Source organism: Melospiza georgiana, chromosome 12 (genome assembly GCF_028018845.1).
Source record: "Melospiza georgiana isolate bMelGeo1 chromosome 12, bMelGeo1.pri, whole genome shotgun sequence".
In the NCBI taxonomy this organism is placed as follows: domain Eukaryota; kingdom Metazoa; phylum Chordata; class Aves; order Passeriformes; family Passerellidae; genus Melospiza; species Melospiza georgiana.
The window spans coordinates 18,047,665-18,073,430 of NC_080441.1; the positions used below are offsets into that span (position 1 = coordinate 18,047,665).

Here is a 25,766-nt window from a genome sequence, read left to right on the forward strand (position 1 = left end):
CACAAAAGTGCTAAAAGAAAGAGGCCCAAAGCTCCTTTGGGAATGCAATGTCCAGCCCCAGTGTGCCAGGCTGTGGGAGCTGAGGCTGCACAGCTGCAGTACCAGGGGGGAGAATTTGTGGGAATGAGCACTGAGGAGCAGGAAGGACAGGGCTCAAGCTTGGGCTTCTTCATATCAGGCTAAAATTCTTAATTCTACCTTTAAAAATGATTATTAATAATTAACTTTGACCTTTTCCACTTAGATATAGTATCTTGAACAGATCATTTCCATTGAGAAATAGTATCTTGAACTGTCAGGGAAGGAGGGTGGATAACCTGTAGGTTTCTTGTCTTTCCCTGGTTTGCCATCGTTTTCTCTGTGCTTGTTTCAAACCTCCCTGTGTGTCAGGAGGGGCTGTCAGCCCCTGCCCTGGACCTGCCAGACACAAATCTGGAGTCTGGATCTTGCTGACCCAGAGAGAGGCCACATTGTCACCTCTGAATCTCTGCTGAGCAGGGACCCAGGAGGAGGGACACAGCTTCAAAGAATGCCCTGACACTCCTGAGGAACCTCCATGGGCTGATGCAAACAGCATGAATTAAATCAGATGTGCAAATCTAGCCTGGAATTTGGGCAGCTTTCACTGTGCTGTGTGCTGGACATTCCCGGGTGTCAGAGCCCCTGGAAGCCTCTTGTCAAAGCTGCTCCTGGGCTTTTGACTTGGATTTATAATTATAATTATAATTATATTTACATTTACATTTGTATTTACATTTTATTTTTATTTTATTTTTATTTTTATTGTTATTTTTATTTTAAAATTTATTTTTATTTTACTTTATTTTAAAATTTATTTTATTTTATTTTAAAATTTATTTTTATTTTTTATTTTTATTTTTAATCCATCCACGCTGCGGTTTGCAGAGCTCTGCCTGTCACATTGCAATACCGAAGGGAGTTCCGGATGGATCCCGCTTTGCGGGCTCTGTGTGGCAGCGAGAGCCCTGCAGGACCAGGGATCCCGGATCGCTCTGACTTCCCCAGTGCCACCGCTGGATGTCCCTGGGAGACCATCCAGCGTTCTTGCATCCGGCGTTATTTCATCCAGCCTTCCTGCACGCAGCCTTCCTGCCCCCAGCGTTCCTGCATCCATCATGCAGCCTTCCTGCTCATTCCTGCCTGCTCATTCCTACCTGGTCATTTCTATCTCTGCTTATTCCTGCCTGATAATTCCAACCTGCTCATTCCTACCTGCTCATTTCTATCTCTGCTTATTCCTGCCTGCTCATTCCTGCCCGGTCACTCCTGCCCCTGCTCATTCCTGCCCCTGCTCATTCCTGCCTGGTAATTCCTACCTGCTCATTCCTACCTCTGCTCATTCCTGCCTGGGCATTCCTGCCTCTGGTCATTCCTATCTGCTCATTCCTGCCTCTGGTCATTCCTTCTCCTGTTCATTCCTGCCTCTGCTCACTCCTTCCTCTGGTCATTCCCACCTCAGCCCATTCCCACCTCAGCTCACTCCCACCTCAGCTCATTCCCACCTCAGCCCATTCCCACCTCAGCCCATTCCCACCTCAGCCCATTCCTACCTCAGCCCATTCCTACCTCAGCCCATTCCCACCTCAGCCCATTCCCACCTCAGCCCATTCCCACCTCAGCCCATTCCCACCTCAGCCCATTCCTACCTCAGCTCACTCCCACCTCAGCTCATTCCCACCTCAGCTCATTCCCACCTCAGCTCATTCCCACCTCAGCCCAATCCCACCTCAGCTCATTCCCACCTCAGCCCATTCCCACCTCAGCCCTTTCCCACCTCAGTGCATTCCCACCTCAGACCATTCCCACTTCAGTGCATTCCCACCTCAGCCCATTCCCACTTCAGTGCATTCCCACCTCAGCCCATTCCCACCTCAGCCCATTCCCGCCTCAGCCCATTCCCGCCTCAGCCCATTCCCACCTCAGCCCAATCCCACCTCAGCCCATTCCCACCTCAGCCCATTCCCACCTCAGCCCATTCCCACTTCAGCCCATTCCCACCTCAGCCCATTCCCACCTCAGCTCATTCCCACCTCAGCCCTTTCCCACCTCAGCTCATTCCCACCTCAGCCCATTCCCACCTCAGCTCATTCCCACCTCAGCCCAATCCCACCTCAGCTCATCCCTGCCTCTGCTCATTCCTGCTGTTTGCCACTCACTGCACGAGCACATGCCAGGGGTTTTGGGAGCAGAGAGCTTCCCCTTGGCCATGGAACCCCAGGAACTTTCACCCCTCACTGTGACTGTGCCTTGTCAAAAGTACTCAGTCCCTCCCCAGGCCTGCCAGAGCTCCTGATGCAGTAACAGATTTTGGGGATACAGTTTCCCATCCCAGAACTGCATTCACTGTCTTCTCACTGAAACAAATCTCTTTAATTGTTTAGATGGATATTCTGAATCTGGGTTTGTTTCTGTAGTGATTTATTAGCTAGGTAGGGATAAATAAATAATTAAAAAAAAGAATTATCGGTTCCAGGTCAGCACTTGGTTCAGTAATGACTCCAGTTTTTCTCTTGAGGGGTAACAGAGTGAGTGACAATTCTGACAAACTTTTATTCTGTGAGCAAACACAGAGAGCAAATTTAAATGCAACTTCTGAAATGAAAGCAAATGGGAGGAAATATCTATTAAAAAGAGTTAATAGAAATGCACATTCCGAGTGAATGTTGCCCTTATGGTAATGTTGCTGTTTGCCTTTGTAATCAGGACTATTTTTACATAACCCACCTCATTTTTTTTCTCTTTGGGTCTTCAAATACTGTTCTCACTGTTTAAATTTGTATGTATGAGACTGTGTATATGGCTACATGCACAATAATGTAGAATAAAGGCTAGAAAGATTTGCTGTGCAGGAGATAAGAAATTTGCATTACTCGTCTGGTAAAGTAAGATGATAAAATAGTCGTAAAGAAGGCAAATTCATTTTATTCCATATGCCTTTGTGCCATTCACCTTGGGGAAAATGAAATAGAACACTCCTGTGATTATAAAAATAGCAGAGAAGTAGGATTACAGCAGTAGAACTCACTTATGCAGTGTAATTCAAACCTATACTTTTCCTTTCTCATCTGATATCTGCAGTGTACAGTCCAAGCAGGCAAGAAATACTTGGGATTGTTTATTTGTGAGGTCATCCCTGAAATGGCCAGCTCATGGAATTAGTTCCTAATGAGATTATTATGCCAGTGTTTATTTTGTGGGCTCTGAACAGCCAACATAAACTTAGACATTGTTATTTTGCTGTCAAGATTGTGGCTAACTCATTTTCTTTTCCAAGACTTTAAATCTAATCTAATCTAGCCCAGCTCCCAGAATTAACAGGACTGTTTGTGTTGTAGAGATCTTCATTCTGCACTGGGGAAAAATGAGCTTGAGCAGGTTGCCAGCCAACTGCATGCTTTGTACTGATCAGGCAAATGAAATACACTGCAAAAAATCAAGGAGAGAAGTGGGAGTTCTCTTTTTGGATGTGTTTTCATCCAGCCTTGTTGTAAATGTGGTGATTTTAGATGAATAAACTCCTTCCCCAGTGAGGTGAAGTCTTCAATGGACACACAGGGTTATGAAATAATTCTGCCTTTCAATGTTGTTGATAAAGAGGAGCACAGCAGTGTTTGAACAAATCCCAATATTGAGCAGCTGAGATGAGGAAGTGCTGAAAGATTCTGTCTCCATGTGAAACCACAGGGGAATTTGCAAAAGCAATGTTCAGTTACACAAGGAGCAATTTCAATTTTCAGGGCCATTTCTCTTGAATCCATTTGACTCATCTGTGGAATGATTTAAATGCACAAAATCAGAATTGACCAGAGAAGTTGTTTAATGAAGTCAATCACTGTCTGTGATTATGTTCCAAAGAATAAATATTAGTTATATTTGATCTTTATCCTCACTTAGACAAGAGTTCTTGATTCCTGAATTTGACCTTCAATATTGTTGAGAGGAACTGAGTTCTGCAGGATTCTGCATGAAGCCTTTTCTCAGAGCAAAATTTACATTGTGCTGCTCCACTGAATTGTGGAAGAGCAAGTAAATGTTGATAATGGCTCTTTTGCATATTCCCTCCCCTGTTCCTGTCTCAAACACCTCCTTCAAGCATGCAGCAGAATGTGCTGGTAAAGAACCATCCCTCAGAATGCCCGTGCCAATTCTTGGAGTGTGGTCTCCAATAATTTTTGGAGTGTCTGAGAAATATTTCAGTTCCTATCATCAGCATTCTTGCTGCTCCATAGCATGGGATCCTTCCTGCAGCTTCAGCCAGGATTGATTTGGTCCAGGAGGGATTGATTTGTTTTGCAGAGCATTTCCTCAGCCACGAGCCTTTGAAGGTCTCAGGGCCAGTGAGGATATGCAGAGATATTTATATGCAGAGATATTTACCTATCCAAAAATTTCCTTGATTTTTTAATTCTGTTTCAAGGTGTGGAAGCTCTTTGAACTTGAACTTTTTCTCACTAGAGCTGAGTTACTGGAGAATCAAATTTATCTCCAGGAAAAGCTATGAATTATTTTGGTTCCAGTTTTTCCGGGATCTGTTCTGCTTACTTAGACCTTGGGTATTCAAGGAACAAAGTTAAAGGAGCTCCTCAGTGTCATGGGGTGGTCAAGGCATTTATCCAAGGGGGGATTTAATCTCTTTCCAGTTTCAGTTAATGCTCATACTGGTGTAACATCACATCCTGCTATAAAATGAGCAGCTTGTTCTCCAACATGTTCTCTCTCTACCACGTTTTCGTTGGTTTTGTAGCATTTTGGGTTCTTCTTTCCCTTAAGAATGAACTTGGGAATAATTGTTGCCTTTTAGCATGGAGTTTCCTAGAAGCTTTTTTCTTGAAGAAACATTTACTTTAATTGTTGTGAGATTAATAGGCAGGGAAAGGAGATACAATAAGAGATAATGTGTTCATATTTATAAAATCTTTAGACAGGCTCCAGTGAGTTCTCTAATTAACCACAGGAAGACTTTATGAGTGCTGAATAAATTAACATAAAAAATAAAAGCCTTGGTCGATTAGGATGCCTGAAACCAGGCTATGTATTGTTGGTCTTGAAAAACAGGGGTCACAGATGGTCAGGAGAACCTAAAATGGGGGTCTGGTTCCCTTTTCTTGTGTGAGCAAACTCTCTGGTGGCTCATACTGATTTACAGTGATGTAAGAGCAAATCAGGTCTCCACTTCTTACAGACTTGACAGAGGCCATGAAGTCTATTTTGGCTCACTGAATTTGTTCTTTTCAAAGGTATTTTAAGTCAGACAAAAATCCTCAGGAACTATTCTTTAATGAAGGCAATATGAGCAGTTTTGGAGACTGAATTACCAGTGTGTGTGCTGCCTAAAAGAACACTGAACCCCCCAGGGGTGCTGTTCACACCATTCCCTCACCCAGGCTGGGCCAGGGCAGGTTTGGGTTGGATTTTAGGGAATGGTTCTGCCCCAGAGGGTGCTGGCACTGCTGAGACTCCCCAGGGAATGGGCACAGCCCCGAGGCTGCCAGAGCTGCAGGAGGGTTTGTGCAGCACTGCCAGGGATGCCCAGGGTGGGGTTGTTGGGGGGTCTGGGCAGGGCCAGGATTGGACTGGATGATCCTGTTTGATCCCTTATAACCCAGAATATTCTGTGATTCTATGGGACAGAGATTTGTTGATGACATGTATTGACCCCTTCCTCAAAATCCTGAGTATAAAACATTAATCACAGCAATTTCCTTGGCTTCTTGTCCCCATGGCAAAGATGAAAACTCAAAACCCATCAAGAAGCTGATTTGTAGAGCAGTTCCCGAGCACAGCACCTTGCAATTGTGGTAGTTCCTGCATCAATATTCCTGGGAAGCTGCCAAATTAATAGTCAGCTTCTTGGGAGAATTAACAAAATGGCTGTGAAAGTCTTCAGAACTGCCTTCTCTATCAGCTTTTGGGTGTGGAAACCAGCAAATCCCTCAGGAGGAAGCCCAGGGTCATAGGTGTCTTAGGTTGGAAATGCAAGATGTGGCCAGGGGTGTGTGTTCATCCCCATCTGTCAGAGCTGGGGCAGTTCTCTGCTGTTGTCACTGTCATATTTTCTGAAAAATCTCTTTGCCCAGGATTTTGCTCCTGGGAAGCTGAGAAGCCTCAGAGAAAAATGAAAACAATAATTATCTTATTTGCTTCTCCTGTGTTTTGCTGCTTTGGAATGTGGTTTGGACGTTGTTTACCAACAGGTGGGTGTTTGATTGGTTTCATGTGAATTGTTTTTACTTAATGACCAATTACAGTCAGGCTGTGTCGGTACTCTGAAGGAGTCACGATTTTTTAATTATTGTCTTTTAGCCTTCTGTCTGTATCCTTTCTCTATTCTTTAATATAGTTTATTCTAGTATTCTTTAATATAATATAGTAACATAAAATAATAAATTAGCCTTCTGAGAAAATGGAGTCAGATTCATCACTCCTCCCTTCATCAGGGGACCCCAGAAAATACCACATTCTGTTCATTGGGCAGTTCTCTGCTGTCCATGGGCAGTTTTTCCTTTCTCTCTCCCACACCAACCCTCCCTGCAGGGGATCTCTGCTGTCCATGGCCACTGAGTGTCCCTGCAGGGCTGATCCAATCCCAGCATCCCATGGGGAGCTGCTCCGCCCAGGGGAGGAGCCAAGCATTCCTGCCTGGATCCAATCTGAGCCTGGCACAGCACAGCAGCCTTTGCCCCCTGCATTGCCAGAGGAGCAGCTTTCTGCTGCCCTGCATGGCCAGAGGGAGCCCAGGCCCATCTGCAGCAGCCCTGGAGCTGCAGAGGAAAACTCCTCCCTTGTGCAGGATCCCTGCTGCAGCAGAGCCACAGCTGGCACTGCAGGAGGGCTGAGCCCCCATGGCATGGGGCTGGGACACCGCCCTGGCACACAGGGGGCAGGGACTGCTCTCACTCTGGCAGTGGTTTGTTTTCCTTTTTTGTACTATTGCATTTGTATTTTTAATTTTCCTAATAAAGAACTGTTATTCCTATTCCCATATCTTTGTCTGAGAGCCCCTTAATTCCAAAATGATAATAATTTAATTCAAGGGTAGAGTATTTACATTTTCCATTTCAAGGGAGGCTCCTGCCTTCCTGAGCAGACAGCTGGCTTTTCAAAGCAGGACACAGGAGAGGCAGGGAAATCTTGGAACAGTAGGGCTGTGTCTGGATTTGGGTGTCATCTCTGCCCTTGGAACCAGATGATTTTTAGGGGCCCCTCAGATCCAAACCTGATTGCTTACCTGTATTTTGAGAGCAAATCTGAGCTGTGCCCCAGAGAAACAGTCCTGAGCTGGCAGCAAGCTCTAGGAATGCCAGAGCAGATGATATTTAAATAGCTTTGTGAGTGATTCCCTGTGCAGATGAGATTTTCTCCTCAGTGCAGCTCTTCCATTTGTCTGGTTGATTTCAACACAAGGGAAGAAAGAATTGAACTAGAGAAGGAGCCTGAGGTGTGGGATTCCTGTCAGGAAAGATGCATTTCCAGCACTCCTGCCTTTGCTATTCCAGATGTTCTTCCATGAGCAAATGGTGGCTCCAGTTTGAAGGAGTCAGGTTCTGGAAAGCTTGTGTGTATCCATGTGGGAATGCATGGAAAAGGGAGTGCATGGTGCTGGAGTTCTGCAAATGCTCCCTGAGTGTTCCAGACAGGGCCCTGGCACGGGTCTGGGTTATTCCAGGTTGTACAGACACTCCCACTGTACACAGTGAGCACTGATGCTCCTGAGAAAGTTATTTCTTCACTGTCAGGACATGTAGGTGAGAACTTTTAGTTCTCAGTTCACAATGAGGATTTTGAAGTTGTTTGTTATATGTGAACACAGGATTCAAACCTGTCCAAAAGAACTCCTTGTCCCAGCTGCTGCTATGTTTATTACCCAGCATTTTCCAGGACCACAGGTTTCAGGAAAAGGTGCAAAAAGTTGCCAATAGGATAAAAATATATTAAGCAACTTCTGGGAATTTTTTCTCATGTTTTCTGACTTTGAATCCAAATGGATTTGTATTTCTCCTCTAATACTGTATTTCTTTGACCCCTTCTAAATGTGGACATTCTAATTACCCACACAAATGCTCAGCTCTCTTTTGTCTCTTTCTGAATTCCTGCAGGTCACCAGCCCTGGCTCATAATTTCATGAGTCACTGCTGAACATGCACAAATGTTGGGAGTTAGGGCAGCCTGACCCTCAGCTCCAGCACGACGATGCACTCTTTGGAGAGGTCATTTCACAGCAGCCCTTCCCACCACAGCCCCCATGCAATGGGGTCATTATCTGGGGTTATAAATGCATTTACTGGGCAGGAACAGCAGCCAGCACTGTGTCTGGAGTGTCTGGACCTCTTGTGCCCTGCCAGTTTTCCTCTGCCCAGATTTGCTCCTGGAAAGCTGCAGGTGGAGCTGATGCAGAGTCAGAACCTCTCACAGGATCTGGGAAAAGGAGGGGTTGGTTTGAAATTACTCTTCAAACACAATCAAACTGTTCTGGAAGATTGTTCTGGTTAAAGTATTAATCTGCATTAGCATTAATGATATTATTAATGAGGGGACAGCAAGAAGCTTATAACACTATCTCTACCATAAAGTCCTGTAGATAAGAGGATGTAAACCTTGCTGAATGACCACTTATCCTCTTCCATAATTCATAGATTCCACTAGAAGCCTCTCGCTTCATTTCCAAACACTTGAAACACTGTTTCAGAGATGCTTTTGGTTATTTAGGGACATGGAGTTATTTTAGACACGTTTGAATGGTGTGCCCTGGTCAAAGGACTGCCTGACCTCAGACTGTTTCATTTCTCTTTGGTTTGTTTATGGCAACCAATTCCCAAAGGCAAAGCCATTGTTTGGAGTATTTTGCTGAGTAAGTCCAGAGCCACAGAACCAAGCTGATAAATAGAAGCAGCTGTATATATTTAGTATATTCCTATAAGCTCCCAGTGCAATGGATTCACCTGCTGAGCAGCAGCTGAGAGTTTCCAGGCTGTGCTCCTGGAGGGATGAGCAGTGTGTGCCCTGAGGGTGACAGTAAATTGGGTATTGCCCTTCAAGAGCAGTTGCAACTAAATCTTTGAAAACAATCTATTTTTCCAGTGCTTTTCAGACTGGAGCATTCTTCTCTACAGAATTCCTTACAGAAAATTGGGTATTTTTCCCTGCTCTGGAATGCAGCCCTTGCTGGAGAGCAATGAGGTTTCAATTACTGAGTGGCACTTCCAGGAGAGCAGGTGAACAGAGTGGTTTTAACTCAAAATGCAGGAGGAGGGAAGGCAAAATCATCCCTTAAGATTTAATCTTGCAAGGAGCAGAAGAAAATTCTTTGCAGTCAGCCAAGACTTATTTGCTTGTTTGTGACCTTCAAGGCCAGGAGGGACCTTGAGATCATGGGGAGTGTCTTGGTGTGTGACAGAGCTTGGGATGTGCAGGGATGTGCCAGGTGGAGTTCCTTGGCCAAGCCTGGCTGCAGCCAGGGAACATCCAGGCCCAAATCAGTTGGGATGTGTGGGTGGGTGTCCTGGTTTGAAAGGCCAGATGTCTGCTAAGGAAGGCAGGAGCTTCCCTTGAAATGGAAAATGTAAACACTCTTCCTCTGAGTTATTATATTATTGAAATTAAGGGGCTCTCAGGCAAAGATATGGGAGTAGGAATAACAGTTCTTTATTAAGAAAATTTAAAAACACAAATGCAATAGTACAAACAAAAAACCCAAAAAACAAACCACTGCCAGAGTGAGACCATGCCCTGCCCCCTGTGTGCCAGGGCGGTGCCCCAGCCCCATGCCATGGGGGCTCAGCCCTCCTGCAGTGCCAGCTGTGGCTCTGCTGCAGCAGGGATCCTGCACAAGGGGGGAGTTTTCCTCTGCAGCTCCAGGGCTGCTGCAGATGGGCCTGGGCTCCCTCTGGCCATGCAGGGCAGCAGAAAGCTGCTCCTCTGGCAATGCAGGGGGCAGAGGCTGCTGTGCTGTGCCAGGCCCAGATTGGATCCAGGCAGGAATGCTTGGCTCCTCCCCTGGGCGGAGCAGCTCCCCATGGGATGCTGGGATTGGATCAGCCCTGCAGGGACACTCAGTGGCCATGGACAGCAGAGATCCCCTGCAGGGAGGGTTGGTGTGGGAGAGAGAAAGGAAAAACTGCCCATGGACAGCAGGGAACTGCCCCAGCTCTGACAGATGGGACCGAACACACAGCCCCAAACCATATCTTACAGCCCAGGCCACAAAGCCATGCCTGGGGCAGGGCTGTGGCTGCCATTCCCCAGTGGAACATTTGCTGTGCACAGCTGGATCCCAGCTTTGCTGCTGTCCCCTGAGCAGTTTTTGGGATCACTTTGCCATTCCCTGGGAATCCTGGGAAAAGCCAGTGCCACCAGGCTGTGGATGGCTTGGGGGGCTTCTTAATCTCCTCCTGCACTGGGATGGGAGTGGAGCTGGGAGTGCTGTTGGAATTTAGCTGACACCTCATTTTACTCTACATTTTATGAGCTTATAACCTTAACAAATCTGTAGGAGCCATTTACTGTCAGGAAGACAAAACTCCCATTTGTAGACTTAATATTTCAAAATATTCCCTTTTTTTGGTCCCCTTTGCTACCTTTTTATAGCTCATAAAGAATGATTTGGTTTTCCTGCTTTGTTTCTGTTGTAGTTTATGAACCTGCCAGCTAATAAAATTTCAGGAAAATCTAATTCCATTGAAAAGTTCAATTCAATTTTTTTAATAGGAATTTTATTTGAACACCCTTGTTTTAACATAGCTGCCAGCAACATGAGCAGTTTTAGGGTTTGGTGGAGAACACATTTAATTTCCCATTCCAGAGATGTCCTGGATTTTAATAATTTCCAAAGGCAGGACTGGATACTGGAATGACAAACTGCTGTTGCCTGCACAAAAGCCTCCAGGCACCCTCACAAAAGCATTGCCAGCAAGAACACTGCAAGCAAGGACATTGTGGGAGTGAAGGGAAAGATTGGAATTCCCTTGCACCCATTCCTTTCTTGCTGAGTGGACACCAGGATCTCAGCTTATGAATTAAAGGTGTTTTATCTGTGCACAAAAACTGGTGTAAAAACCAGAATTCCTGACTCATCTCAGCACTGCTGGATTTTGGGAATCCTGAGGAAGGCCAGGATTGTTGCCTGCTCCCTGCCAGCCATTCTTGGGGGTTTTCTATTGCTGGCTGTCCTCAGAGGGAGGATGGGACAGCCCAATATTTTGGTATTGATATTTTGATATTTTGGTGCTGTGACATTCTAACACACCTGGCAGAGGAATGTAAATTTCAACAGAAATGATCACATAATTAACAAAATTAACAAAATAATGCAAACCTCCAGTTCCTCCCATTTCCAAAATTAATATTTTTAAGATACTTGGCACCTTTAGAGTAATATAATTAGGGTTTTGTTCAGTCTTTTACCCTCATACAGTCCTAATTTCTGTTTCTTGTACACCCCCCTCAGTTCTCAAGGCTCCCAGCCCTTTCACTGAAATTTCTCAGCTGTTTTGAGGGCCCAGCTGTTGTGGGGCAGGGTTTGTCAGAGTTCTACTGCAGGCTGACAAAGGGATTCTCTCCCTTTAGACGTGCATTGAAGGAGCTGGGGTGAAACCTTACACTTTCCCTAAAAAATTCACTTACCAATTCTCCAGATGGATTTTCAAGCCTGAAAACTTGAAGATTTTAATGTCTTCATCTGGAAAAATCCAGCATATTCTTACTTGCCTTCTGCAAATCTTCCTGAAAGGAGTTTTCCTCTGCAGACATCATCTAACACAGCCCAAACCTTCCCTCCACAGGCTCTTTCATCTAAAAAACTACCAAAGTTGGAGCAATTTCATAAATTTATGCCCATAATCCACAACTTTTCCAGGAAAGAGCTGTGGTAATTTCTCTGTCCTGTGAAGATGAGTGCCTCACTTTACAAGCAGTGCCTGCTCTCAATTGGTCAAAGTTGGTATTTTACTGGTTTTTTAAGTTTCTACTCATTTTCTCAGCCCTGTAAGACACAGTGGTGATGCATTGAAATGATTTTGCAAATGTATACACATTCCTATCTGTGTGGCACACAAAAATATTGAAATATGAAGTGTCATTATAACATTTCCAATCGTTCTGTGAGCAAATTATGTTCACCAGCAAATGTAAATATTGGAGCTGTGTTAAAGTTTCATTGACTCTCTTTGCAATCCCTTTCATCCCTCATTAAAATGAAGTTCTAACAAGCATTCTTTGCAGGCATATGTGACAAACTTCTGGGAAGTGCTTTTCTTTTCAACTTCACCTAGAAATATTTCATATGATGCTTCCTGTCACTTTTGAGGACGTAGATTTTAAAATAAAAGCACAATACTAGTTCTTCCTTTTATTACTCTGAAGTATAGAATCTTTCTGGAAAAAAGAAATTTTCCTTTATGGCAAAAATTCAAGTTTGGAGCTTTTACTTTCTATCAATAAGAGCTGGTTTTGCCAACCTGATTACAGTTATCTCCTTGCAGGATCATGTTCCTAATTTCCTCCTTCACAGTCACATTTGGTGATGGGGACAGGAATTAACCATCTGCAAAAGTTCTGGAAGCTGGATTTGTACCTGTTCCAAAGTCCTCCTGTGCCTGGCCTTGCTCTAGGCCTGCCCTGAAGTTTTCTGTGTGTGTTTTTTTTAGGAGAGATTCTTCTGCTATCAATAATTACCAGAAATGTTCCTGCTCCCTCCAGAGCAGCAGCAAAGACTGACCCAGCCCAAATGGAGGAACTGGGAATGGGGAGGGGGACTCTGAAATGTGGGAATTTAAACCCCAGCAAATGCAGCCTGTGCTGTGCTTCTTCCCAGATTTCAAGCTTATGTTGAAGAGTCTTTAAAAACAAAAGGAGGGTCGTGAATCCATTTTGGAATTTATGCTCTCCTTTATTGGCATTTTTCATATTTAATGAGGTAACTCGTGCTGTGCTCAGAGGCAGTCTTTGTCAGCCTTTGGAGAAAATTGAATGTGCTTCCTTACATTCTTGTTTGGTTTGCATTTCCTAAAATTCCTAAGTCCCAAATGCAGTGGAGAACTAAAATAAAGAAAAACTAGGAAGCCAGTCTGGGTTCTGATGGTCTGCTTTGGTTTGCTGCTTTTTTGGAGCTGTTTCTGGGTTTCCCTCCAGGTGATGACCCCTCTTCTGCAGCACCTTTTGGGGAGCTTGGCATGGAAGCAGGAGAGGAGGGAATTATCTGCAGGACAAGTTGTGCCCTGAATCCCAGGGAATCGAGTGCTGTGACTGTGCATTAATCCAGATTCAGTGCAGCTCTGTGTGGTGCTGCTCAGGGGGGCTGAACCAAATCCTGGATGTGCTAAAATTGATTAATGTCACAGCACTAAGATCCTGCTGCCCCTGCATGGATTTTCCACCTCCCAAAGTTCTTACTTTCCCTTTTCAGGTCTTTTCCTGTTGGATCAGGCTGGAGTAGGGCAGCATGAACTGGCATTTGCTCACAAATTACTCAGTGAGTAGTTGGTATTTAAGCCCATTAAAATATTCCTCTTTACTGAAAGGGGTTAAACCAGAAAAACAGAAAGGTGTTAGTCTTACTGAAATAAAAAAGTCCCTGGCACCTGTGTACTAAATGAACTCCTAATAAATAGATTATTGTTAATTATGCCACCCTTGGGACAATGCTAGGGGAAGGGAATTACTGACCATGATTTAGGGCAACATTACATTACATTTTTTCTTTAGAGAGCTGTGATCTGCTGAAGTCTGAAGTGAATTTCTGCCTGTATTTTGAATAGGTAAAATTTGTTCTTGAGTACATCTGGAGTCTGCTTTTCTCTTTGTCAGCTGGGAATTTTCTTTCTTCCCATGGCTGGGATGAATGTTGGCTCCCAGGGACAGAGCTGTGGCGTCAGTGCTCCTCTGTGGCTCTTTGAGGAGGTTTGATGCAGGACCTGGCCCCAGGAAGAAGCAGAGACAAGCAATGCACCATGGCTGTGGGAATCCATAAAATCAGAGGGTTTGGGGAAAGCTGCAAAAGGCAGGCATCAGAGACAGCAGAACTGTGATTAGAGCTGGTTTGGTTTTCACTTTTTCAAACAATGACTTGTAATTGTTATCAGACATGACTTATGCCCTTTGAACTGACTGGACTTTACCAGCATTAAAATTGCTGTGTTGTGATGTAGCAATGCTTAGTGGGAGCAAAAAGATGCTTTAAGTAGGTAATAAGCAGATATATTGTGGTAAAGCTATGAAATGCAAGGTAGTAATAAACAACACATTTATGAAGGTTTCTTTTTAGGTGAACCAAGAGGGGGAATTGTGGGAATCCATGAAATCAGAGGGTTTTGGCAAAGCTGCAAAAGGCAGGCCTCAGAGACAGCAGAACTGTGATTAGAGCTAAGCAGCAGCCATGAGATTGGTCAGCAGAAAAAAAAGTACAGACTTTTAATGTAAAAAGTAGAAGGTAAGGACAAATAGAACAATGGATTGTGTATTAATGCTTGTCTAGAATAACTCCCTAAGCTGTAGAAAAGTGTATCTAGCCAGATGTTAGGAAGTTCTAAGCTTAATAATGGAGCTCTGTGCATTGTGTTTTAAGGCTCACAAGCAGGTATTGTATCCAAAATAAGCAAGCATTGTTTAACCAAAGGTACCTGTGCTTATAGTGGTTGGATAGAACTACTGTCTGTGGTAGACAGTGGTTGGATAGAACTAATGTGCTTTTGCTATGTGTGATTGGTCAAAAAACTTTTAAAGTAAGTTGTAACATGAAGTTCTTTGCTGCCTGAGATGTGAGTTGCTGGCATCTTCCCATTTTCATAACCATGGAATGATAGTGATGCTGGGAAATAACCCAGCTCAAGGCATGTTCCACAGCAGTCCTGTCCCATTTGTGATTTGTACACAGCCCCCAGCTGGTGATAAAGGCATCTCCAGAAGATCACTTGAAGAGCAGCACCTTTGTTCTCCTCAGTTCCTGCCTTTTCCTTCCTGGAAGGAAATAATGGTCCAAATGCCAGGAAGAAGACAACCTCACTTTCCTTTGCAATCTGTTGGCACTTGCCATTTATTACAACATCCTGAAGGCATCTGGGATCTTACAGATCCAAAGATTAACATCAAGGCCAAAGAGTGTTTCATCAGCACAGAGGAAAATCTCATTCAGCAGAGGAGGGATGCTGAGTCAATAGGTCTCAGTGTCTGAGCTGGCTGTGACTCATCCTGACAGCAGGAGCAATTGCTGCTGTCACCTCCAGAGCAGTTTGGATTCACAAACAATCCATCACCCAGGCCAGGAGTCCTTTGTGACAGCCAGGTTTGGATCCAGCTCTCCCAGTGCTTGGGGAGAGGAGGGTTTGGCTCCCCTCCACCCTCCTGTCCTTCCTCAGGGAGCTGTAAATTCCTGCTGCTCTTCCATCTTGACCTTGTGGCACGAGGGGTTTGGGGCTTCTTCCAGAGGCTTTGGGGAAGGGAGGAATGAATCCTGTCCATCCCAGGTGCTTCAGCATCAACACTAAAGATCCCATTACCTCAATCCCCCTCACTGCTGCTCCTCACACCCCTCCACCTGCTCTCCTTGCCTACCCCCTGCCTCTGTGCTTCTGCTCCCTGCTAAGATGGCTTGTGACATTCTAGCTTGGGGCATAAACAGTGCAGGGCTGGCTTTGAAAAATATACATGAATAAAAGGTCAAAACTCTCCCAGAAAATAATAAAGTTCTTGGTTGGCTGTTGGGGTTTTTTTTCTGTTGTTTTGTTTTGGGTTTTTTTTTAATGCATAGTTATGAAAAACAACTTAACCTTTGGGATTTTGAGGAATTCACTGTGACAATGGTCCAGTTTAAAAATAACAACTGCTGCTCCAAGATGAGTGTCCAGAGATGCCAGGTTTGCTCTGTTGGCCCTGAGGATCACTGAGTATGTAGTCCCAGCTTTAAAAAGCCCAGCTAATATTGCTCCTCCTGGAAGGGCAGAAGGCACAGCCCTACATACGGGAGTTCCAGGGATGAGTTTTCTTTAGTGGGAAGACAAGGACTTCATTATGCTCCTGCTCTCTTTGATCCTGCCTGCTGTCAGGCTTGAAATTTTCTTTAACAATGTTACAGGGGAAGAAAGAGAGACAAGAGGGAAAAGCCAGAAATTACAAAGTTCTCACTGTAACAACCATGAGCAGAAAAAATCGTGGTAAATGGAGAAACAGTCATCATGTCTGACTCAGACAAGGATCAGGGTATTATTGACAAGTGCTTGGGCCTCTTTCCCCCACATGACATCAGAGAGAAACATTCCTGCTTTATTTGCAAAGGAGAAGACTCAGGTTTTAAAAAACTTTTGATAATGATTTCAGGAATTTGATTTTATTTTGGAGACTTGACTTTCCAGAGGATCCATAGCATGATGAATCTTTTCCCTGAAAGAGACTTGGGGAAGTGGACAGTTCACAATTAATGGAGTGGACATGAGTAGCTACTGTCTAATGTCACTGTTTGGGTGTGATAAATGCATCAGTTCTGTCATGAGAGAGCCCTGAGTGCTGTTTGTTAACTGACAGGTGAAGCAGAGGAGAAAGCAAAAGGCACAAGAGTATCTATGAAGCTGTGAGGTAAAAATACCTCAGAGTTTTCCTAGAGAAGCCAACTTAGGCTTGTCTTTGCACAAGAATGTAATTTGTTTTGTTTCACTTTGCTATGTGAGATCAGTGTTGCCACACCTTTTGTTTGGATACAGATAAAAAAGTCATTAATTATTAGCAGATTCCACTTTCCAGGATTCCCAGAGCTCTGCTGAGGCTCCAGGTGAGTCAGCAGCCCCATCTCCACTGTTTGGAAAGGCCAGGCCTGAGTGGCTTGGGGTTATCCTGGTGATTTAGTGCCTGCTAGGATGAAACAATGACTCAGACTTGGCTGTTGGAGTATTCAGGGTGGAAGGGACTTCAAGAGGTCCAAACTCGACCCTCCTGCACAGAGCAGGGTCAGTCAGCCCCAAAATGTGTCACAGAGGGGGTTTAGTCCTTCTCAAGTGCAGGATTTGTCCTCAGTGAATGTCATAAGATTCCTGATGTCACTCTTAATATTTTAAAGAGTATTTTTTGCCTTTGCTTTGATGGGTCAGATGACTCTGAGTGACATCACCAAACTGACTAAACCACCTGTGGAGTTGCAATTTGCCCTAAAATATCAAGAGATGGGCTTAATCCTGCACCACCCATACCATGGATTTAGCCAAGAGCACCCTGTGGACATCTGTTCCTACCTTTTCCTATGCTGGTTATAAGGATCACTCACTTTTCAGAGAGCTGTAACTTCTCATTTCAGCCAAAGCTCCTTCCATGTGCTCACAGGCCTGGGGATGTCTGACAGAATAACTCCATCTCTTAATCTCCTCTGTGCTCAGCTCACACTCTGAAGAAAAATCTCTGGCCCCAGAAGGTGAACAGCTTAAAGCTCAGAGGAAATATTTCTTCTTTACTGGGTGCTATTTCTGCTCAGTGAGGAAGAAGCTGGAATCAGCCCCAGGGGCTCTGTGTGGATCACATACTCAGGGTAAGCGTCAGGAGGAACAAACTCACAGCAAGAATATGGGAGGCTCTCCTGATTTATTTCATTATCCTGACATTTGGTAATACAACAGCTTCAATCCTGTTACTCCTGGGAGCCACAGCCCTCTCTGAAAGGCTCCCTGAGGAAATCTACACCAGGAGTATTTAGAAGCCACGTTACTCTGCCCTTGTGGTTGGTACAGATGTGGAGTAAAGTCCTCACTGCCTGCAGAGAGGAACAGGCAGCTCTCACTCTGTGCCTCGTGGAGGGAGATGGAGTGAACTGCCATAGCTGGGATTTCCTGGGATTCAGTTCTGCTTCCTGAGCCCCTGGAGGTGTTTAGACAGAGCAGTTTCTCCTCTCAGAGTTTTAATGACTCTCATCAGGCTGTAGGAGCACTGCCACTCCTCACTGACTGTGCTGACAGAAGAACAATCACTTTATGGTCCTTGCTGGGCTTCTTCCACCCTCCACACAGAGCCAGCCCATCCCAGCAGTGCATATTCTGTGTGCCACCACAAACTGGCCATGGAATGTGTGCTGGGAGCCTCTGGAAGGCTCTGACACAACATCATCATCTGCTGCTCATGGCCTCAGTGTGTCCAAAGCAGTGAAAATGAACAGCATTTTTCTACTCTTTCTAAGCCTTTGCACTTTATAAACCCTCTCAAGTTAAGTCTGATTATGGGAGGAAGGAAAAAGGACTTGACTGGCAATCAGCTGGATTCTCTTCTCAGCTTTCTAATGTCACCACTACCAAATCTGTGTATCTTAATCCTAAATATTTCTCTTGCTACTCCCTATTTTCTCCTGGGGTTCTTATCACCCAAAGCCACCAAGCTTCGATACTTCAGGCTGAGATTTTCTGACCTGGCCTCTCTACGTGCTGCTGCTGTAAAAACAAAAATCTTTTCCATCCCATCCAGCAAAAAATAGGGGATGAAGAAGTTACATCCCCTGGCCGAGACCCAGAGCAAAGCTTCCATTTCTGCATTCCCAATGTCCTTTTCCCCCAAATTCCAAGGGGGGAAAAGGAGCCTGGCTGTAGCAAGGTCCCTTCCACAAGTGTAACTCAAGCTGGGTGTGATTAATAATTCACATTTGGTGCTAAAAGCAAATCAGAGTTAATTTTGTATATTTTGCTTCCCCTCTTTAATCCGTGGGTTTCCGCGGGAGGTGACTCACGCCTTACGTAAGGAACTGAACCATCCCTCAGTTCCCAGAGAAGAATGTTCCTGCTCATTATGGGGATGAAAGGAGATTGCTGCATTTCAAATGACATGTATAATTTAGACACTTATTTCTAGGAGTGTTTGGAACAGGGAATGAAGAGAAACTAAAATGTTTGAAGTGACTTGAGTGCTTCATAGTTTTTAATGTGACTGGCAAAATACACAGCCAGATAACTTTTAAGGCTGCTAATGGAAGAATGGCTCTGAAACTCTAACACACTTCTTTTTTTTTTTGTTTCCTAATACCACTATTTATTTTAAGGCATGAGTGGAAACTGGTATTTGTCACTATGTAAAAAAAAAATCTCATTTTTTTTCTGCTGGTAGTTACCCGCTATGCCACCAAAGTGGAAGGAGGAATGGGATTGGTATTCCAGAAAAAGCAGCCAGCTGGTGAGGAAAGTGGCAGCAGGTCTGCTGCACTTGGATGGAGCTGGGAGATTTTTTTCCCTTGGCATTCTGAATCCTTCACAACAAATGGAGAGCATGGAATAATCTGTATTTCAACAGTGCAGAGTTTATTCAAAAGAGAATTCAGTAATGTTGCAGAGTTTATTCAAAAGAGAATTCAGTAATGTATTGGGAAGTATTTATTTAATGGTGTTCTTTTTAGAATATTATGGCAAGCCAAATCCAACACAGCCTCTGGAATTTTGAGGCAGAACTAGCCCCAGATGCCCTCATGTTGCACAGATTCTGTACTGACACGCTTTGGTGACCAAGGGCTGTCCTTAGCAGGCAGAATCGTGATTCTCTCTTCTCTCTCAGCCCCATTTATTGAGATATCTTAGCAGTAACCAGACACAATGTCTGTGTTCCACAGGCTGTTCTTGGCAGAGGCTGGTTTGGTGCATTTCTGCAGCAAATTGCCCATTTTTTTCAGAGGTCTGTGAATCTTTAAAGCGAATGCAGTGGGCAGCTCCCTCTGAGCAGTGTGGCAGCCTCTGTCCTAACTTTGGAACCCCCTGTAGAAATTTGGATGAGATCTATGCCTTGCAAAAGTCTCTCAAAATTGTTGCATTATTTATTTTTATTCTGCTTCAAGGACAACACTTTTCAAACCAAGAGATGACACAGAGGAGCCCTGGGCTGTATAAATATAGAATCTTTTTTATTTTTTTGGTTAATAGATACAGTACAATTTTTGACTACATAAGAAAGCGTTGTTTTCAGTGCATACATTCTTCAGGCAGACAGGAACATGGCAGACAAACATTCCTTGGTGGTTTGAACATGGCACTTGGTTTATTTCTGTAAGTCCCAAGTTCCTGGGACTTGGGACTTTTTATAGTTTATTTCTGTAAGTCCCAAGTTCCTGGCTTTCCCCAGTTTTCCTTCGTTTATTTCTGTAGGTCCCAAGTTTCTGTTTTTTCCCAGTTGTCAGTGGCTGCTTTGACAACTCAAGGTCTAAGGAAAAATGAATTTAGTGCTACCAGGAGAACAGGACAGTGCTCAGTGCATCCCACATTGTTCTCCCTGTCACCCTTGTGGTCCCAACTGACCCAGGCCAGCAGGTTTTCCATTCTGTATTCACAGAAATGGAAATAACAATGTCAAACAAACCACCCAGTGCTTGGGTTCAGCACCTCCACAGTCCCCTGTACTGCCTGACTCCTGAGAGGCCCAAATCCCAAACTCCTCCCTGAATTTCACCTGTGCAAGTTGGTGCTGGTGCTGTGACATTGGCAAAATTCTTTCTGTTCTTTTGTGGTGTAGTAAAAACCCAGGAAAATGGAACCCAGCATTTGGCCATTACATTTTCAGGGAGGAGAAAAAGAATTATTGCTGCCTTTTGTGTTTTTAATTCACTGTATGATAAGGAAAAACCTCTAGGCTGATCTGTGAGTGTGATTCTGACCCTGAGCAATTCCTGTGTTCAGGGAAACCTGATAATGCTTATCTTGCTCTGTAGCTGTTTGCTACAGGAACTGTTTGCAGCAGTTCCTGGTGTGTCCCCTTGGTGCTGGTGGGATTTAGGGATCCTGGAGCCCAGCCCACATCCCCATACAGATGGAATCTGCAGAGTGAGGCAGGACATGAAGGATAAATGAGGGGAAACATCAGGACCCAGCCTGGCCAGCTGCAGGCTTGGTTGGCAGCTGAGATTCCTGCAGTGAGCACAGAGCAAATCCAGTGACAGGAACACCTGGGTGCTCTGGGGTGTCCTGGCATTGGCCAGGCAGGTGAGGGAGGGAGACTTTGTGTCACTGGGGTGTCAGCAGAGCCCTGGTGTGTTCCCCTGCAGCACTCAGGGGGTTTGTTTGACACCTTTACTCAGACTTTGAGTTTTATCTGATTTCCTTGACATCCCAAGCAGATACTTGGGATACACTTTGCTGGGGATCCCCTTCTTGTGGGGAGAACCTTACAGAAACCTCATTGTTTGAGGAAAGGACTCTGGGAAAGATCACATTCACACAGTCACCAGCCTTCATTTTGCTCCAAACACCAATATTGAAAAATCAGTAGATTAAAAAGCTTCTCCTATTCAGGGAAGGACACAAAGAACTTCCAGACAAACTAATACAAACTAATTTTCCTTGGCTATATATAGAGGGTTTAATGTGAAAATCTCACTTTAGATTATCTAGTTCAGCCTCTGCAAGCACAGGATAAACAGCAGTGAAATGATCCTACACCTGATCTTAGGGAAAAGGCAGAGCAAAGCAATCCAAGGGGACTGGGAGAGCAAATAACAAGAAACAAATGAAAAATAGAGAAAAGGGGGGACAGGAGATGGTTACAACACCAGCCTGAACAAGAACATGCAGGTGAAGGCACTTGGACAACTGGTGGGAGGTGATTGTTGGAGAAGAGAAAACAAAATTCCATGGAGAGCTCCAAATTCCTTTGCCCTGATTCTCTGGGCCTTCAGGAGCACAAAAGCAGGAGGAGTGAGCACCATCAAAGGAACAAAGGTACATGTTAATACAGATCCCACTGAGCTCAGGTTAGAGAAAGCAGCTGGCAGACAGGAGTCGAGTAAGAATCCCTGAGAAGTTTGAAAAAATAATAAACATCACATCATTTAAACAATTTACCCCTTCTGATCCTCTAGCCAATCCACCAGCCTCCAATAAAAACCCAGGCAGTGGGAATCCCTCACCTTTAACACATGCTGCACATGGTGACACTTCCAGGAATGAGATAAACCTGCCAAATTCCTCCAGATTCCTGTTTCCTAACTGAAACTAATAAATGGAGAAGAAGTGAGAGGCAGAGGCACTCCCAGCCAAGAGAGCTGCTGTGCCATGGCACTATGGGGCACTGTAAACTGGAGCCTGGCCTGCAAGCATTAGTGAAATGTTTAGTACAATACTTAACTCTGTTACATCTGGGTAGTTCTTTCTTTTTGGACTAAAATGTTACAAATTTTACCATATAAATGAAATACTATATTTGTTGCTACAGGGTACACTATATACATCATTGGAAGAAGATAACAATAATTAAATTAAGGGAGGCAAGAGAAGGACAAACAAAATATTAGTAAATAAAATAGAATATGTTCAATAATACTTTTCAGGCATTGTTACATTTACTATAAGGAGGAAAAAATCTTCCATGAAATAACATTGGAAACAGCTGCCCAAACATCAGTCAGTCCCTTCCATCGCTGATGTGCTCAGGATGTTCTCATTTCTGCCCCTGCAGAGGAGCCCTCAGTGGGGCTGTCAGTGCTACCAGGGCTGTAAGCAGCTGGAGCATGGAGCTGTGCCTGTGCCACCACCTCAGGTGGCACAGAAGGGCTGCTGGTTGTCACAGAGAGCCGGGAGGGCCCTGGCGCCCCACACTCCAATGGCCCCGCTCCCCAGATGTGCTCCAGGTGTGCTCCTGTGCCTCTACCCTGCAGCTCGTCCTGCAGAGAGGGGAAAGGGGAGGCCCCGTGCTCAGCTCCCCCAGCAGAGCAGAGCTTCCCATGCTCCTCAAAACACAGAGCACACCTGCAGGTTTGGTTCCTGCGTTTCAGAGTTCCTCAGTGAAGGTTTCTCAGCGCCGTTTTCTCACCCTCCAGCCCAAGGTGCAGTGACAAACATCTCCAGCTGAGGCATCAACAGCAGAGCCACACACAGGCTGCACCTTCTCTTCCTTTGCCTCATCAGTCATTTATTTCCACAAGAACTGATTGATTGATCAATCAGTTGATTGATCAGAGCTATAGATAGCTAACAGTGTTTGATGGAAAACCAATCCAGTGAGCTTCCTGGGGCTCATCAGAATTCTTTCCCAGTAGTTTCTTCTCTTCTCTGACCAGCTCTACTTAATACATAGGTACTAAAATACAAAGCAGTGCAAAATGACCATAAAGCAACTACAGCCCACACCTATCTAGCAGGTGCACTATGAGCAGGGGCTCTGGAGGGACTGCAGGTGATTTATAAGCGACTCTGAAGTCAAGGAGAAGAAGCAGTGCAGTTCCCCAGAGCCCATCCTTCAGATGCTTGAGAGTTCACAGTTAACATGGGGTGGGTTTGGAGATTTGTTTTCCCCTTTGATAATACCTGAGGCTTGTTTGTGATTCCTTCAGCACAGCCCACTGCAAGCACTCATCCAGAAAACTTCCTTGGCTGCTGCGAGGGCGTGCAGCTGTCTTTGCCAAGGTAACAGCATCATTTTGCAAGGCTGGGATTTCATCCTCCTCTAGTCTGAATCATGAGAAAAAATTCTTTTTCCACTGAAGAAGTCAAATCAAGGGAGAAAAGGAAAGGGTTGTGCAGAGCTTAGAGGAAGCTGCACAGGGAGCCATTTACAGATCAGTTTGTAACTCAGGAGGTTACAGCCCTCACTGTCAGTGAACATCTTGCTCATCCTGATTTTTTCTCCTTGCAGCCTGGAGACCTTTCCCTTCCTAAATTTTAAAGCCAACTCTGATTGTTACAGAGCACATGAAAGGCTAAGGATTGTTTGCTGATTTGTGAGGCTGCTGTGATGATGCACAGGGCACACAGGGCACCTGGGCACACTTGTAACTGTCCCTGCCACCCCCACCTCTGGGGCAGGGGCAAACCCACTGTCAGTGTCTCACATGGGAGAATTTGTGATCCTTTCAGTCCTGCTGCAACAACAGCTTTGAATTACCCTGAACCAGGAAGGGCTTTGCATTTGATACCAGTATTTACCTTGGCAAGACAGAAAAAATTGTGTGTCATGGGCTTGCAGCTTAACAGGGAGAGTATCCCCAGGGTCAAACCCTTGGGCATCCCCACAGAATCCAGAGGAAATGCTATTTTCTGTTTTGTGTGTTGTTTTAGTAAATAGCCTGTGTGCAGAAAGGAAACATAAAAATGCTGCTGCCCTGCTGGTGCCTCAAGGGTGTGTGTGAGTTTTTGTGTAACTCTTGTGCTGGTAATGAGAGTTTTCTGCACATTCACACAAAAGTGTGTGTGAGCTGGGAAGTTCTGTTTGAGTTGAGAAGGTTCTTGCTTAAGGCAGTGATTTTGCCTTGCAACCATTGCAGAGTATCTCCAGCAAGGATCCCTATTGCATGTCTGCAGAATAAACTGCTGTTGGAACAAGGGGAGAGCCCAGGGGCTCAGGTTTAACCACACTGTGTGCCCTGCTGCCCAAAGAGCAGGCACACGGGCACTACCAGCCTGCTCTGGGCCATGCTGTCCCCTGGGCAGTGGAAATTACTAAATCCAAATTGCAACCAGAATAGCTTGGATTGCAGAATATTTCAGCAATATTTACAGGAGGTGAAATCCCAAGTTAGGAAGGGTGTCTCAGCTTTTCTCCAAGCCCAAACCTTTCATGTGGCTGCTGCTGTTTTCAACAAATCCCTTCCAGCACTGGCCTAACCAATCCCTGCAGATGTGTCAGGGCCAGCAGCTTGAATCTTATGTTCCCACCCAGCTTGGCATGACCCTCATGGGGTGAAGTGGGGTGCAGGAACCTGTGGGTCTGGCAGTGCTAAGGAACAGCCCCAGCCAGGGGGAGGAGTGGCAGCAGTTCAGGGTTACAGCTCCTGCTATGATTCTGACAGACAACGTCATTAATTCACTGCAGATCTTGCAATAGGCCTTTAAAGAGAAGAGAGAAGATGCTCTGAAATTGTTTCTAATCCCATCTGAGATGTGCCAGCAGAAACATGTGAAGCATTACCCCAGCAGAGCTCCCTCCTGTGTGACCCAGGCTCCCTGGGGCACAGCAGAGCCTGGCAGGGCTGAGCTCAGCCCCTGGGGTACTGCCTACACTGGGGGGGCTGAGTAGTGCATGACAGAGTTGTAGTCTGGGGGAGGGCTGTGGCACTCCAGGCTGGGGTCCATGGGGAGCAGGACAGAGTCCTCCAGGGGGAACTCCATGGTGTCCTCTTCCACCTGCACTGCTGGCTGGTACTTGACAGTCTCGTGGTCAGCCAGGATGGATTCCTTGCTCCTGCTGACAGCTCTCCTCCTGTTGGAACAAACATGGGGATGTAGCCAGCCTGTCTCCATAACCAGTGGTCAAAATGATTTCTTCAAGAAATAAATATATAAAAATATCTATTTACTTCTATGGCATTCTGTAAGACAGTTTTGCTGACTGGATGAGGGAACTGAGGTATTTTAAATAACTCTGTGTTTTAAAAGTAGATTTAGGAGTAATTCCAGCTCTGCTGCCCTGTCCTTTCAGCTCACCACATTTCAGTACACCACAGATCCCTTACTTGTAAAGGCACCTGTCCTGTACACACAGTAACATCCTCCCTCATTGTTCTGACACAGGTCAGTAGAAATTTGACTTTTCTGAAAGCAGAACTGAAGGCTATGACTTTTCTTGAAGCATGATAAGGGATGAAATACTGAATAATCTCAGGCAGACTCTAATTTAAACCAATACTGAAAGCAGGAGCGTGTGTTGAACATACCCAGGCAGTGCAGGGCAAAATCCCTTTTATATTCCCCAGCCCTTTAACATTCCTGACCTGCTGGAGGGCAGTGTTTTGTAGCATCCCAGCTGTTTTTATTTCCTGTCTTCCCCTGTTCCAGGTGATGGAAAACGGGACAGAGCAATTCCATCAGATGGGGCAGCCTCAG

General features: G+C 45.1%; 1 protein-coding gene across 2 annotated transcripts in view; it reads right to left on the minus strand.

The window, feature by feature from the left end:
* Positions 1-19,840: 19,840 nt before the first annotated feature.
* The window catches only part of LOC131088533 (vascular endothelial growth factor receptor kdr-like), a 131,427-nt gene continuing 125,501 nt past the window's right edge, over positions 19,841-25,766 (minus strand). For both annotated transcript variants that reach the window (XM_058032664.1, XM_058032663.1), the window contains exon 30: positions 19,841-25,143. In XM_058032664.1, the coding sequence (XP_057888647.1) occupies positions 24,939-25,143 (205 nt within the window). In that variant the 3' untranslated portion in view covers positions 19,841-24,938. The remainder of the gene's footprint in view (positions 25,144-25,766) is intronic.